General features: G+C 46.0%; 2 protein-coding genes across 4 annotated transcripts in view; one reads left to right on the top strand and one right to left on the bottom strand.

Moving 5' to 3' along the window:
- The first annotated feature begins 2,940 nt into the window (after nucleotides 1-2,940).
- On the top strand, nucleotides 2,941-8,954 carry npas4a (neuronal PAS domain protein 4a). 3 transcript variants are annotated; one of them, XM_086302895.1, is made up of 8 exons: nucleotides 2,941-3,469; nucleotides 3,926-4,083; nucleotides 4,174-4,276; nucleotides 4,369-4,678; nucleotides 4,807-4,916; nucleotides 5,078-5,213; nucleotides 5,334-7,099; nucleotides 7,223-8,954. In XM_086302895.1, the coding sequence occupies exons 1-8, from the start codon at nucleotides 3,295-3,297 to the stop codon at nucleotides 7,249-7,251; spliced, it is 2,787 nt and encodes a 928-aa protein (XP_086159021.1). In that variant the 5' UTR covers nucleotides 2,941-3,294; the 3' UTR covers nucleotides 7,252-8,954. The 3 variants fall into 3 exon arrangements, with proteins under 3 accessions (XP_086159021.1, XP_086159012.1, XP_086159002.1); XM_086302886.1 differs by having other exon boundaries at nucleotides 3,923-4,083; XM_086302876.1 differs by having other exon boundaries at nucleotides 3,920-4,083.
- A 3,399-nt stretch (nucleotides 8,955-12,353) lies between these two features.
- Nucleotides 12,354-13,001, bottom strand: part of mrpl11 (mitochondrial ribosomal protein L11) — a 68,176-nt gene continuing 67,528 nt past the window's right edge. Inside the window, exon 6 of the mRNA XM_086302863.1 lies at nucleotides 12,354-12,576. Coding sequence (XP_086158989.1) covers nucleotides 12,462-12,576 — 115 coding nt within the window. The 3' untranslated portion in view covers nucleotides 12,354-12,461. The remainder of the gene's footprint in view (nucleotides 12,577-13,001) is intronic.

Genomic DNA, 13,001 nt, shown 5'->3' with positions numbered 1-13,001 from the left:
AAAACATCCTCAGTGGAGACAATAAGATTGAATCTTGATGTAGTACAAATTGTAAAACTGCTCCTCACAAACAAGGAATTTAGACTGTGTGAACTGTGGCAATGTGCTCAAGTTGCTCAGAGCTAAAATGAATGAAGTCCACATCTACAGTTTAAAAAAGTCTCACCGTGTGTCCAAACTGACGCTGAATACAGCACATAACATAGTTTTTAATGTTGCCCTCAGGACATGTTCATTTTAACTAATCTTTTTAAAACTCACCTTTCTTCAGTGTTCACGCCGAGGTTAGCAAATCCAGAAATCACTGGCTGGATGACATTTGACACATCAAACAAAAGGTTATGTGACACACTTGAAACAAAGAGCATGACTCACATTTAGTCCTTTACTCTTTCTCTGACAGATCTGCACTAATGAATGAGTGTGATGCTGCATCCAGAATAGCCGAAAGGAAAACTGATGTCACTCTCCTGACATACTGTGGCCACAACCTTAACAACAGACTGTTGTCTGATGTATTTCTCCCTGCTCTCGGGGCGCTGCTCACCCATGTGATGTGCAGCAGAGAGGACAAACTCATAGCTCTCATTTTTATGGCTTCGGGGTTCTTTTGGGGGGAAAAGACAATAAATTAAAAGTCTACAAATACAGAAATGTACGCACAGGGGTCAATTTTAGAGGAAAACGGTCCATTTAACATACCCTTAGGTGAAAATCTGTACTTAGATGCCACCAAATTACAGAAGTGGAACCAGTGATGGAAACACAGCTACAGAGGAGGAAGCAGATGTGTCTGAGCCATCCAATAAGAATAACAGAAGGTAGACCTACAAGCACCTGAGCACGGGAAAACACACACACACACACACACACACACACACACCACACACACACACAGAGGAGCTGAAAGAAATACAACTGAGTGTCCCAAAAAAAAAGATTCATCAGTGAGATATCCTCTGCGGGCTGGAAAATGTCGCAGTGGGTAAACAGTGGTTTCAAGATCTATAGACAATCTAGATAATGGAAGATAAAACAGATCAGGTTCTGTATGCATATGAAACATATCAGTGCGCATGCGCGCGCACACACACACACTGCACTTCAAAGAGCAATTCACTGATTTACATTAATTTCCCGATGACTAAGGCTGCCCTATAATCAAAGTCTTGCCCCCTTAAATTTAACGACTGGCGTTATGGGGGACTATTCTTTTGTCTCTACAGTGCGACCTTGTAGACAGATTTATGTCTCCGCAACACGAGTAATACAAGCAAACGCACACATACACGCACACATATACTAAATATATTAAAGTCGATTTTCGATCACCTTCGAAAAGTGGCTTTGATAGTCGTAAAGAGAGATGTGCCAAATTATTCTCCCCAGCCTCTTACCAAACCGCTCCCGTCTATCACACACAAACATCAGAGATAAACAAAGACATACAAACGTGTATATGTGCATGTATGTGTGTGGACGGCAAAACAGATCCAGCTGTGATCGGCTCCGCGACTGCAGCACATCTACTACAGACCGATTCCGGGGAGACTGAGATGTGAAATCTCTCCTCTATAAATAGGGACGATCGGAGCCGGGTGCGGGGGCGCGCCTCGCAGTCCTTGTGTCGGTCAACGGTGAGGTCTATTTTTAGAAACAGGCGCTGCTTACCTCACGTGCAACCGGAGACCGGGTTTGCAGGTTGCGCAACATTGGCCCGCGTTTGCGCGTGCGTTGAAATTATTCATGAGTGCCATTCATTAAAAAGACTTCACTTTTCATTGAAGAGTTCGACGATCGTCACAGCAACTTTTAAACAGATCAAAGAGGAGAGAGGGATGAGCCCACCAGCACACACACACACACACACACACACACACACACACACACACACACACACACACACACACACACACACACACAGTTAAATGGTTATAATAACGTATAAAAACAGTCCTGAACACATGTGTGAATCAATTGTTGTGGGGGTTCTTGCAGCAGTCTGTGAGCAATATCGTCAGTCTTATTACAAAACAATCAATCTACATAATAATCTAAGGATCAGGGAGTACCCCACGCAGGCACATAGGATAACAGAAAGACTTCGCTTCCGTGGATGTCCTATATTGAAAAGATGGTGGGAAAAACGCCAAAGCTCGAATCTTAACAAACAAAATGAAATATTTGTAGCAAAACATGCGATACATCCACATCTAACAGACTAATTAAATCGGTGCCGTCAACAGATTTTGCTCAGTTTTATGCGGCGACGGCCGCTTCATATGCTCGGAAAACATTTCTGTGCATTAAACAGGAGACGGAGACGGTGTGCGGCAGCCTTGTCTCGATCTCACATTTTTCCGATGCCGAAAGCAAATGTGGTCAAAAATGAAGTGCACCCATCAAGCACCTGCCGTTTGCCCACAGGTCCGGGGCAAACAGGTATCGGCGGGTATAGCCCATCTCAGGTGCCAGACATATAAACACAGAGACCTCTTTTCGTATTCAACCCAGTCTTCCCATCCCCCCTCCTCCTCCCTGCACCCCCTCCTTTTCCTCCCCCTCCAATACACCGGAGTCCGGTGACTCCGTTTACGTTTTACGCTTGCTCCGCCCCATACTCGGTTTTGTCCAAATCGGGCTTTTTGCGTCGCCGGAGCTCCCGATTTCAGCCCTACGTCATCACCGAGTAGAGGGAAGAGCTGACGTCGAGGAAGAGTCACCGAGAGGAGAGGGCACGGGAGAGGGAGGGGGAGAGTTTCACCATTGCTAACACAGATATGAGACATATCTATCCACCCCATGGCCCCCTCCTTTCTTCTCCACCCCCCTCCCTCCGTTTTACGTCGGTGTTGGTGCGTTGGGAGCCCCCCTGCTCCGACGGAGTCCCAAGCTATATAAGTGACCGGCGAGCAGAGTCCCCCAACCAGATTTACGGGTTCCGGACTTCTGTGCAAGAGACGGCTACTATAGCCGCCGATTCACCTGCACTCCGAAAGGAGGGACAGACATCCAGCAGCACGGCCAGCACCCGAGCTGGACGCTGCGGCGGAGCTACAGCTGACAAGGACTGGACGGGAGAAGGTTTTAAACCTTGCTCTGGAAAAGAAAACAGCTGAGATGAAAGTCCGATCACATACCTGAGAGCTTTTCCACTTTTGCCAACTGTCTCTTAAGAGATCTCGAAGACAGGGATCCGCCGAGGCACGACCTCAAACGGCAACACTCCGCTCGCAAACTCTCCAACTTATATCAGGAGGAATTTCGATATTTCACCGCCGCAAAGCAGCCACAATGTACCGCTCAACCAAGGGAGCATCCAAGGCTCGACGGGACCAGATCAACGCCGAGATCCGGAACCTGAAGGACTTGTTGCCCATATCTGATGCAGATAAAGCGCGTCTTTCGTACCTGCACATCATGTCACTGGCCTGCATGTACACCAGAAAATCCGTCTACTTCACTCAAGGTAAGAATGATTTTTAAAAAAATACATTTATCTATATACATAAAATAGACCTGTTGATGAATCTCATGTTCTGCTGCATAGACTGACTGCATCTCTCACAGTGGCGGAATCAACAAGTGTTTCGGTGGTATCGAGGAGCTTTTGTGTTTATATAAATGGGATTTGGAGGGTAAACTGTGAATCCGTGACTCATTGATTTAACGTAAATAATCGTAACTAAGGTTGATAACAGCGTTTAAACGGCACTTTGTCGCTGTCCGTGGTGCTGAAATGCCTCAGCATCCTGAGTGCTCCCGCGGCGCTCTCCGTGGTGCTGAAACACGCTGCGGCATCTGCGTTTACTATGCGGAGATCAGTCACATTGTGTTCTTTCTTTCTTATTAGCTACATTAACAAATATCATCCCCTGTTTTTTTCTTCCCTCCCTTCCCATCTTCCCCTTTTCTCCAGAAGCAGGAGCTGGTGTCAGTCTCGAGGAGGGCGCGGGGTTTCTGTCTTTTCACGAACTGTCGGAGTTGATGCAGGCGCTGCCGGGCTTTTTGATGCTGCTGACCGGAGAAGGGAAGTTTCTGTACCTGTCAGAGAGCGTCTCCGAGCACCTCGGACACTCCATGGTGAGTCTACACACGGTCAGTGCCTTAGCAGTTCAGCAATCCCGAGTTTGGGATTCGTAACTAACGTGGCTGTGTGTGTTTCTTTCTCAGGTGGATCTTGTGGCACAGGGAGACAGTGTGTATGATATCATCGACGCCTCAGACCACTTTATCATGAGGACAAATCTGTCAGCGACTACATCACTCGAGACCGGTAAGATAAATGTTTAATCTTTTTTTCCCCTCTACCTAACACAGACTGACAACCAAACGTGATGCTTAATAAAGCTCTCATTTCCCCTTCAGACCGTCTCTTTCGCTGTCGCTTCAACACCTCCAAGTCCGTGCGGAGGCAGAGTGCCGGAAACAAACTGGTTCTGATCCGAGCTCGCTGCCTTTCTCCCCCCTCTACTTCTCCTGCCGCCGGGTCTTACTGGACCTCCAACCCCGTCTGGGTGTGTTTCTGCTCTCCTCTGGAGCCACACCCGACCCGTTCCAGCCCCGGGGCAGAAAGGGAATCGACCTCCACTCCTCCCCTGGCCGATTCCAATTTATTCCTGGCCTGTTTCCACTCACAGCATGGCCGGGACATGAGGCTGCAGACAGCTCAGGACAGGTGAGTTCCCACAAAATAGCATTCCGTCTCCCACCTGTTGCTTTAATGTGAACCGGAATATGTTTATGAGATAAAGTGGTGAAACATTATCCCGCTAACACATCGCCACCCACTCTCTCCGCCTGCAGTGTGAGCGCCTATCTTGGCTTTGATGTGACAGCTTTAAGCTCCCGCTCCTGGTACAGCCTCCTCCACCCACAGGATCTGTCACATGCCTCTGCTCAGCACCGTAGCCTATGTAAGTGTACTCTTCACACATACTTACCAGTTACAACCAAACATGCCCACACACTTACACACTTTTGGCGCGCTGTGGCACATCCACACACTGAAAAACACTATGATGATTAATAGGATTACAAACTAACGCCAACTTGTGCTGCCACTCTTTTTCAACAGTGAGGGAAGGAGGAGAGGGCAGAGCTGAAATGGTGGTGCGCGTGCAGGCTCAGGACCAGTCGTGGGTTTGGCTCTACATGGTTCTTCAACTGCAGCCTGGTGAAATCCCCATCAGCAGCAACAACTACATCATCAGGTATTTACTAAACCAAACACCACTCATCAACTTTGAGATAAAAAAAAAAAGTTGGTAAATGTGATCAAATCCCGCCAACCTAACTCCTCGGGTCTCCTCTGTTTTCCTTTTATCTCTCAGTGACTCTGAAGCTTGGTCAGTGCGCCAACAGCTCAGCTCAGAGCAGACACAGCTGACCCTGGTCCTGAGTACTGGGACGTCTCAGCAGGAGAGCCTAAGTCTCCAGTCACCAGAAACACTTTCCAGCCCAGACCAGGTGTTCACTCCTGGCAGCAGCGGCCTGTCCGGCCAGTCCTTTGACTTCAGCACTGCTGGCTGCAGTGTGGGCTCCTCTGATGAACCAGGGAGCTCTGCTGCCGAGGCCATGCAGCTGGAGGGTGACCCTCGCTCCAGTATCTCCTCGCTGGAGGAGGAAAGCTTCTTTCAGCAGCATCCCACCGAAACCCCATCAGCTGCTTCCTCCCCCACTCCAGTCACTGTTGAAACAGTAGCAGACTTAGACTTTTTAACCCAGAACATTCTCCTGCCACCTTCCTTCCAGCTCGACCCTCCACTGCCAGTTCTCCCCCTGCCTCTCCCCCCTGTGCCCACCTCACAAGCTCAGCAGACTAAAGAGTTTGTGTGCACACCCCCCTACACCCCCCAGGTGGGTGGGGCTAGCTTTCCTTTTGGCGAACCCCTCTTCAGTTTCGACCCCACAGGCACCACTACTCCTCCGCCCTCCGCTACGACTGCCACTGCCACCACCTCCTTGGCCCCCTCGGCATCCTCCACAGCCCCGCCAACTACTGCCTCCAGCCCTGCTCCTCCCACCACCCTCTCTACCAAACTTCCTCTTGCACTACCTACCCCATCTACTGAACTCCTCTTCCCCATCGAGCCCTGCAGTGTCTCCCTGTATGAGAAATTGCCCCCAACACCTGACAGCCCCGGAGATGGGGACTGCACAGTGATGACCCTTCCTGAGGTACGGGGTCCATTGTATGTAGATGTACCACTGGGGCCCCTCCAGTGCCCCCCCGAAGGCCTCCTGACTCCCGAGGCATCACCTGGTAAACAGCCTTGCCTCTCCTTTTTCTCCCTTGAGAGGGAGAAGGAAAGGGCGGAAATATCCCTTCTAGCTCAACACATCAGCTCCCTGGCAGAGGGATTCTACCTGGATCCACTCTTGTCAAAACTGTCTCCTCCCTCTGTATCACCATCCTCCTCCCCTCCCTCCCCCTTCCTGTCTCCAGCCATTGAAACTGCTGATTCAGTCCACATGCTGAAAGAGTTTTATCCCATCAAAGCGTGGAGAGGTCTGGACATCCCCATCTTCCTCGACGATGATGATTCTCTGTTTGAAGAGAGCATCCTAGAAGCCCTCCTCCAAGATGAATTTGCTCCTTCCCAGTCACCTGGCCTCTCTTCCCCCTTGACCTCCCCTATGCCCAATCCCTCGAGCCCAACATCTCCTCAAACCCCAGTATGTTGGCGCCAACCCTCCCAGTTTGAGGGAGTGGGCCACGTCTGTAGCGTCCAATCGGCGCAATGTAACTCCATGGCTGGGTGCGGGGCGACTGTGGCTGCTGAGGCCGGGGTGAAGGCGGAAGGGGAGGGGCTAGCGGAGGAAGCAATGGAGATCGAGGTGGTGTCATCTCCTGTGTCCTCTTGCTCCTCCATCCCAGCTTCCCCTCCCCTTATCCTCACTGCCTCCCCCAGCCCCACCACCTCCACACCCATCGCCTCGCCCACGCCCGCCATGTCTTGCACTCAGTCCCTCCTGGAGGAACTGGCCGTCCTGGAACCCATGTTTGGGGCAGGTGCCTCGATCGCCCCTGGCTTAGGGCAACAACCTGAGTTGTATCAACTCCAATGTCATCCATCGCCACAGTGCTTCCACAAAGGTAAGAAGCTTTCCCTCTCCTTTGCTCTTTTGTAAAATCTCAGATTCGTTTAATAAGACAAAACACAAATGAAAATGCCCCACTGATTGTGTCTTTCTCTCTTTTCTCTTTTCTGTCTTTCAGATGGGAGTGGAAGTGTTCCTCCGTTCTAAAATAAGTCTGTGACTTACTTCATTAAGTATGGCATATTGTCATATTTTGTGGAGATCCTTTTACTGAAAAGTAAAAAATATTTAAGTGTATAAATATACATAATGTATATACAACTTAAGGACTTTAACTCCTACATGTCTCCGAAGAACAAAGATTGGCTTTATATTTTTGTTCAGTCATTTATCTGTATACTACAACAAAACTGGTGCGATTTTCAACATGATGGTGCAAAACTACGTGGACCCATAACTGACTGGGTTCTGAGTCCACGTGGTGTCTCAAGCTTCTCTGTTACATGAGCTTCAGATATGATCAGGCAGAGACACCTCTCTGAAGCGCTGTATAACTTCCAGATGCGCATTTGTATTCACTCGTAGTGAAAAATCTGTTGTGAACAAAAAATGGGAAAAAAAACCCCAGAACAATACATTTCTTGTTATTTCAAAGGACAGATGATCTAGAGGACTTTTGCCTGACATGCAGCAACGCAAACCCAAACCTCAAACGTATTGAAAGTCAAATGTTTACAATTTCTTTAAATCCTTTAGGATGAACACTGTCAGTTCACCGAAAAACTGTCTGAAATCTTCTTTCCAGTCTTCAAACCTGGAAGACAGCTGTTCCTCACAACCTTCAAGGCGACAACAAATCTCCAAACATATTCAACAAAACCTGAGATACTTTGAGCTTTGAGTTTGCGACTTCAGACCTTTAACATTTCATATTTATCTCTCCATCTAAAATCTTGTGTATCAATGTGATGTGCAAACAAGGAAAAAAAAAAGGAAAAAAAAAAGAAAACATGTGAGGAGATCCTGGCATGTGAAGATCTCAGTATTGTTGCCGGTGTCCCATTGCTTTATGAGATGCAACACCAAACAAGAGATTGTCTGGAAGTTTGCCGGGGCTCTGATCATGCCACAAATCCACTGCTACTTTGTACTGTACATTAGACTCTGAATGTGGGCTCTTCAGGTCCTTCCTGGCCTGATGGCAGTCGGCTGGATATTCTTGCAGCATCAATATTTGAAATGCTGGCAGCTTATAGCGGCTCCTGTGTGCCTGAAATGGCCCTGACCTGCTGAACTCTGAACTCTTTATCATGTCCATTCAACATGGACAGTTGCATCGTTGCTCCACTGGAGCGCGGTGCAGTGAGGCACAATTGACTATGTGAATGAGCGATTCTTCTTTTTTGAGAGGGGTTAGAATACAAAAGTTTTGTTTTAAAAAATAAAAATATGGACGGGGTGCTATTTCTATTCAGTTACCAAGCGACACGGGTTGAGAATGGTACAATTCCCATGGTGTCGACATGCTCACGTAGAGTTGTCTACGGTCAAGTAAAGGATTGATTCCTACGTTCTAGCTATTAAAGGCTAAGTTACTATACATGTGTAAAATTATATAATTGTATGTGTGATATTTGAAAACAAAAACAAAAAAGATGTTAATGCATATGCATTATATCTGTGGATGTAGGCATATGTTCTTTTCAGAAAGGTTGTACACATTTGTACATTTGTATGAAACAGTTATTGGTCTGTACATATAAGAAAAAGATTTTTATTGCATAAGATGGAATATATTCTAAACATCTTACTTACTGCAGTATGGACATTGTGGACCAGTGTTCTATTGTGATGCTTATAAGTGTATTTGGTTGTCATACAAATGCATTTATAATAAAGTGCACTTAATGCTGCTGATGCACTTGTGTCGTCATAGTCAAGCCCCCCGTTCCTCCCTCAGCCACATCATCATCATCATCATCACCATCATCATCCCACCATCCCTGCCTCTTCTCCTCCCTCCCCCCTTTCGCTCTCCTCCATTTCTTCCCCTGGAGCGAGTTTCGCTCAGCAACAGCACTGACGCACACACATGACGAGACAGAATGAGACACTATCTGACTCACACTGACGCACACACTTGGCATCGAGGTTTTTGCATGCACGCTGGCACACACGGTTGGCCTCCCACTTATGATGATGCACACGCACACACACATAATAGTAGGCATATGACCCCCCCGCCACCCCTCTTTATAAATCACAGTAGCCCACATTCACTGATGTACCTGCAACTCTGTCAGCGCTTGGCGTGGTGTAAGACTCCATATATAGGCATTCCTGCTCAAGTGCTCTGACTGAAACAGCCTCCCATCTATTCTCAGCTTCTATTCTGAAGGATCAGAGAGGGGAGGGCTGGAGAGAGAGGGGAGACAAAGAAGGAGTGAGCAGAGGCTAAAATTAGAGGTACAGTACGGAGGGATATGGGACAAACTGTCACACAGTGGAAAAAATGGACATAACCAGATATGACAAAACTGAAAAATAACAAACATGCAAACATCCATTTGCTGCTTTCTTTAAATCATAATACATATATGATTATTTATATAAGTGAATATAGATGGATGGATCTTTTCCTTTCAGGTCTCACTATCAGTGCCACGAAGCAGAAAAAATAAGCCTTTAATGTACACGTTGAAGCACAGGCTTAAACATCCACCCTTTCTCTGCAAGTGAACATTTTGTTCCACTAGTACCTGCTGCAGTGTTGATGATGGAGGTGAGTGGAGGGAGTACAGCAAAGCTAACTGCTGCTATCTCCTGGCAAAGACAAGCACTGCAACAAGAGGAGCATGCTGTGTAGTACAGTATACGCTGTGGATGAAGCCATGCGAGAAAAGAGCTAATGAGGAGAGAACTGTTTTATATTTCAAGCTAAATTAACCAAATCAAATTCCAGGTGCAACTAAGATCCAATCTCCACTGTTTAACCTGGAGTATAGACACAGCTAATGTGAAACTGGATGATAAGGGTGGTCTTATTATTGCATTATCACAGATTAAAGAGTATACTTGGATACCAATATCTTTGTGATATACACTGATGAGCCACAACATTAAAAACTTGTTATTATTATCGCGTTGAGCAAAGAGAGATGTCACCTGGGGGAATCTGTGGTGTTTGGGACTGCCAGCAATAGGCTGTTGTGGGTTGGAGGGTGGGGCCTCCACCGATCAGCCTAGTTCATCATATATTAGATTGGGAGTCGACCTGGGAAGTTAGGAATCTAGATCCACATCATCTCCACTGCTTCTTGGTGGAGATATTTTCAGAGTCACCATAGCAGAGCAGAGGGAGGTCTCAGCCTCAGTGGAGGGCTTTTTGGAGAAATGTGGTTATTTGTTAAAATAATATCAATATTAATCCCAGAACCCAATTAGAACCATTCAGCATTGCATGATATGGAGTTGCTCTAATTATTATCACCTCATCGGTGATCAGTGTGTGCAAAATTCACGTATAAAAAAAAAATACATAAACAAGCAATTACTCCTCTTCTAGCAACAGCCAATGATTGCAACTGTTGATCATTTCTGCAAGTAACCATGTTTATTTCTACCTGAGAATATACCTAGTAATTCTTTTAATTATGTTATTTTTTTGCTTTTGATCAAAAAACATGAAATAATGACATTTGAAAAAACAAAACAAAAAAACAACAACAATTGCTAGTCTCCAAATACAGCTACAGTGTACCCCTGTGGTCATAAAGGTTCAGGAACAATACTCAGGTAGGCTGTTAGTGCTAACGCCACTCAGTATTAAGGGGTCCAAAGTGAGGCAAGAAAATATCCTCCGCACGATTACAGCACCAGCAGCCAGAACCGTTGATGTGAGGGAGGACGGCAGGATGATGCAAGGCTTTCATTCTGTCTTTGCCAAATTCTGATCCCACCATCTGAATGTGACAGCAGACTCATCAGATCAGGCAACGTGCTCAGTCTTTTGTCCAAGTTTTGGTGAGGCCATCCAAATTGTAGCCTCAGTGTCCTGTTCGTATCTGACTGAAGTGGCGCCCGGTGTGGTCTTCTGCTGCTGAGGCCCATCTGCTTCAAGGTTCAGCATGTCGTGCATTCTAAGAGGCTACATACCTTAGTTGTAGTGAGCAGTTATTTAAGTTTCTGTCCCCTTCTTATCAGTTAGAAGCAGTCTGACCTCTGGCATCAAGGAGGCATCAACCAGAGAACTGCTGCTCACTTAATATTTTCAGTTTTTCAGACCACACTCTGTAAACCTTAGAGCAGGGGTCCCCAATCCCAGTCCACGAGGGCCGGTGTCCCTGCAGGTTTTAGATCTCACCCTGGGTCAACACACCTGAATCACAGGATTAGTTCATTACCAGGCCTCTGGAGAACTTCAAGACATGTTGAGGAGGTAATTTATCCATTTAAATCAGCTGTGATGGATCAAGGACGCATCTAAAACCTGCAGGGACACCGGCCCCCGTGGACTGGGATTGGGGACCCCTGCCCTAGAGATTCCTGAGAGTTATGCTAGTTTATCTTGATTTGATAGAATAAAAATGAGGATAAAGTAAAGTAATAATTTAGGGTTTTAAAACATCATAAATAAGCAAAAAATAAAAATAAAAAATCAAAGTAAAAGGTCTTAACTTTAAATTGCCTGTTATGTTCCATGAGCAGTTCAACAACACAGTAGTCGACAAATAAGTACAGATAAACGAAAGTATTCCTCATATTTTACGAGCTGAATAATTATAATTTTTACTCAAATTATTTGACTGACAGTTACACCTAACGAGCTGTGTCAGCACTGGCAGACCAAACGCATTTAAACAAAGTTTAAGGAGTTAAAAGTCATTAATTTGAACAACAGAAGTTTGAAGAACGATAAGATTCGTCTGAAAGTCAATAATTCTCTCACCGCCCGAGGTCCCTGTGATTTGTGCAATAATTAATGTGCTGAACCCCTCAGATCCCTGATAGATAGAAAAACATTTGAAATGCGCAGGAAACCATATGCACAACCTGTCAAATACCCAAACTGCCTCCAGAAGTGTTAATAATAGATAATAACATCAAAGAGACTGAATATACAAATCCTTCCATGACAGAGAAATTACATTTTCATTAGATGAGCTGGAAGGAAATTAATCACGCGGGCTCGTAAATATTTTTAAAATCTAACTGGGTGTTGTTGCTGAAATGTAGGCGATGTAAACGCTTAAATTAAGCTGTATGCCATTAAAGGGAAGTTTTAATATCAGAAAGACAAGGAAAGGGTGTCGTGTAACACGTTGTGTTTATTAAGTTCAGACACACACACATTAACAGTGTTTTTGCATGAATGTATAAAATGAATATAAAGAGAAATGCAGGGATGTTACAGGACTTCATTTCTTCTTGCCCGCTAAAGCTTCGGCGGCAGCGGCTGCTGCTGCCACAGCGTCCGCTTTCAACTTCTCCTCTCGCTGCTCCAGGAAGACTTTGTACTCATCAGCTGATAGACTGGAGAGGAGGATGAGGAAGAGAGAGAGAGAGAGAAAAGGAAGATTGGAGATGAGGACAGAGATACACCCTTATTTTTTAAACTTGACAGGAGAAATCCTTCAGCTATCTGCAACATTAACTCCAAACCCCTTTTTGTTTTCAGTCCCCTGAATGAAAGAGCACCGACTTCTCTCGGAGCTCACCACAATGCAGCAGTGTTCAGCAACCCATCCAGGGAAAATTTCATTGTACAAAAAGGCAGAGATACCAATTTCTTCACTGACAGTACTCCCAATAAATCAAAATGCACTGCAGCCACGAGACAAGTTAGGTTCTAAGCAAGGGGGAGAAACTGATTCTGGGAAAAATACAGCACTATTAGCTGAAGTAGAAATGGAAGCGGCAGAAGCAGATGATAGAGCCTGAATACTAAACTACGTTAT

The sequence above is a fragment of the Aulonocara sp. 'chitande type north' Nkhata Bay genome, linkage group LG2, assembly GCF_057382095.1.
Source record: "Aulonocara sp. 'chitande type north' Nkhata Bay isolate Kocher_YH1m ecotype deep benthic linkage group LG2, A_spYH_male_GT1.1, whole genome shotgun sequence".
Taxonomy (NCBI): Eukaryota; Metazoa; Chordata; class Actinopteri; order Cichliformes; family Cichlidae; genus Aulonocara; species Aulonocara sp. 'chitande type north' Nkhata Bay.
This window is presented reverse-complemented; position numbering and strand designations above follow the sequence as displayed.

What these genes read in the sequence shown, in the direction of transcription:
- npas4a (XM_086302876.1), top strand. Translation starts at nt 3,295, where the DNA reads ATGTACCGCTCAACCAAGGGAGCATCCAAGGCTCGACGGGACCAGATC. An exon ending in TGCTCAGCACCGTAGCCTAT is followed by an intron (nt 4,917 to 5,077) that starts GTAAGTGTACTC and finishes CTTTTTCAACAG; the next exon opens with TGAGGGAAGGAGGAGAGGGC. An exon ending in AGCAACAACTACATCATCAG is followed by an intron (nt 5,214 to 5,333) that starts GTATTTACTAAA and finishes TTTATCTCTCAG; the next exon opens with TGACTCTGAAGCTTGGTCAG.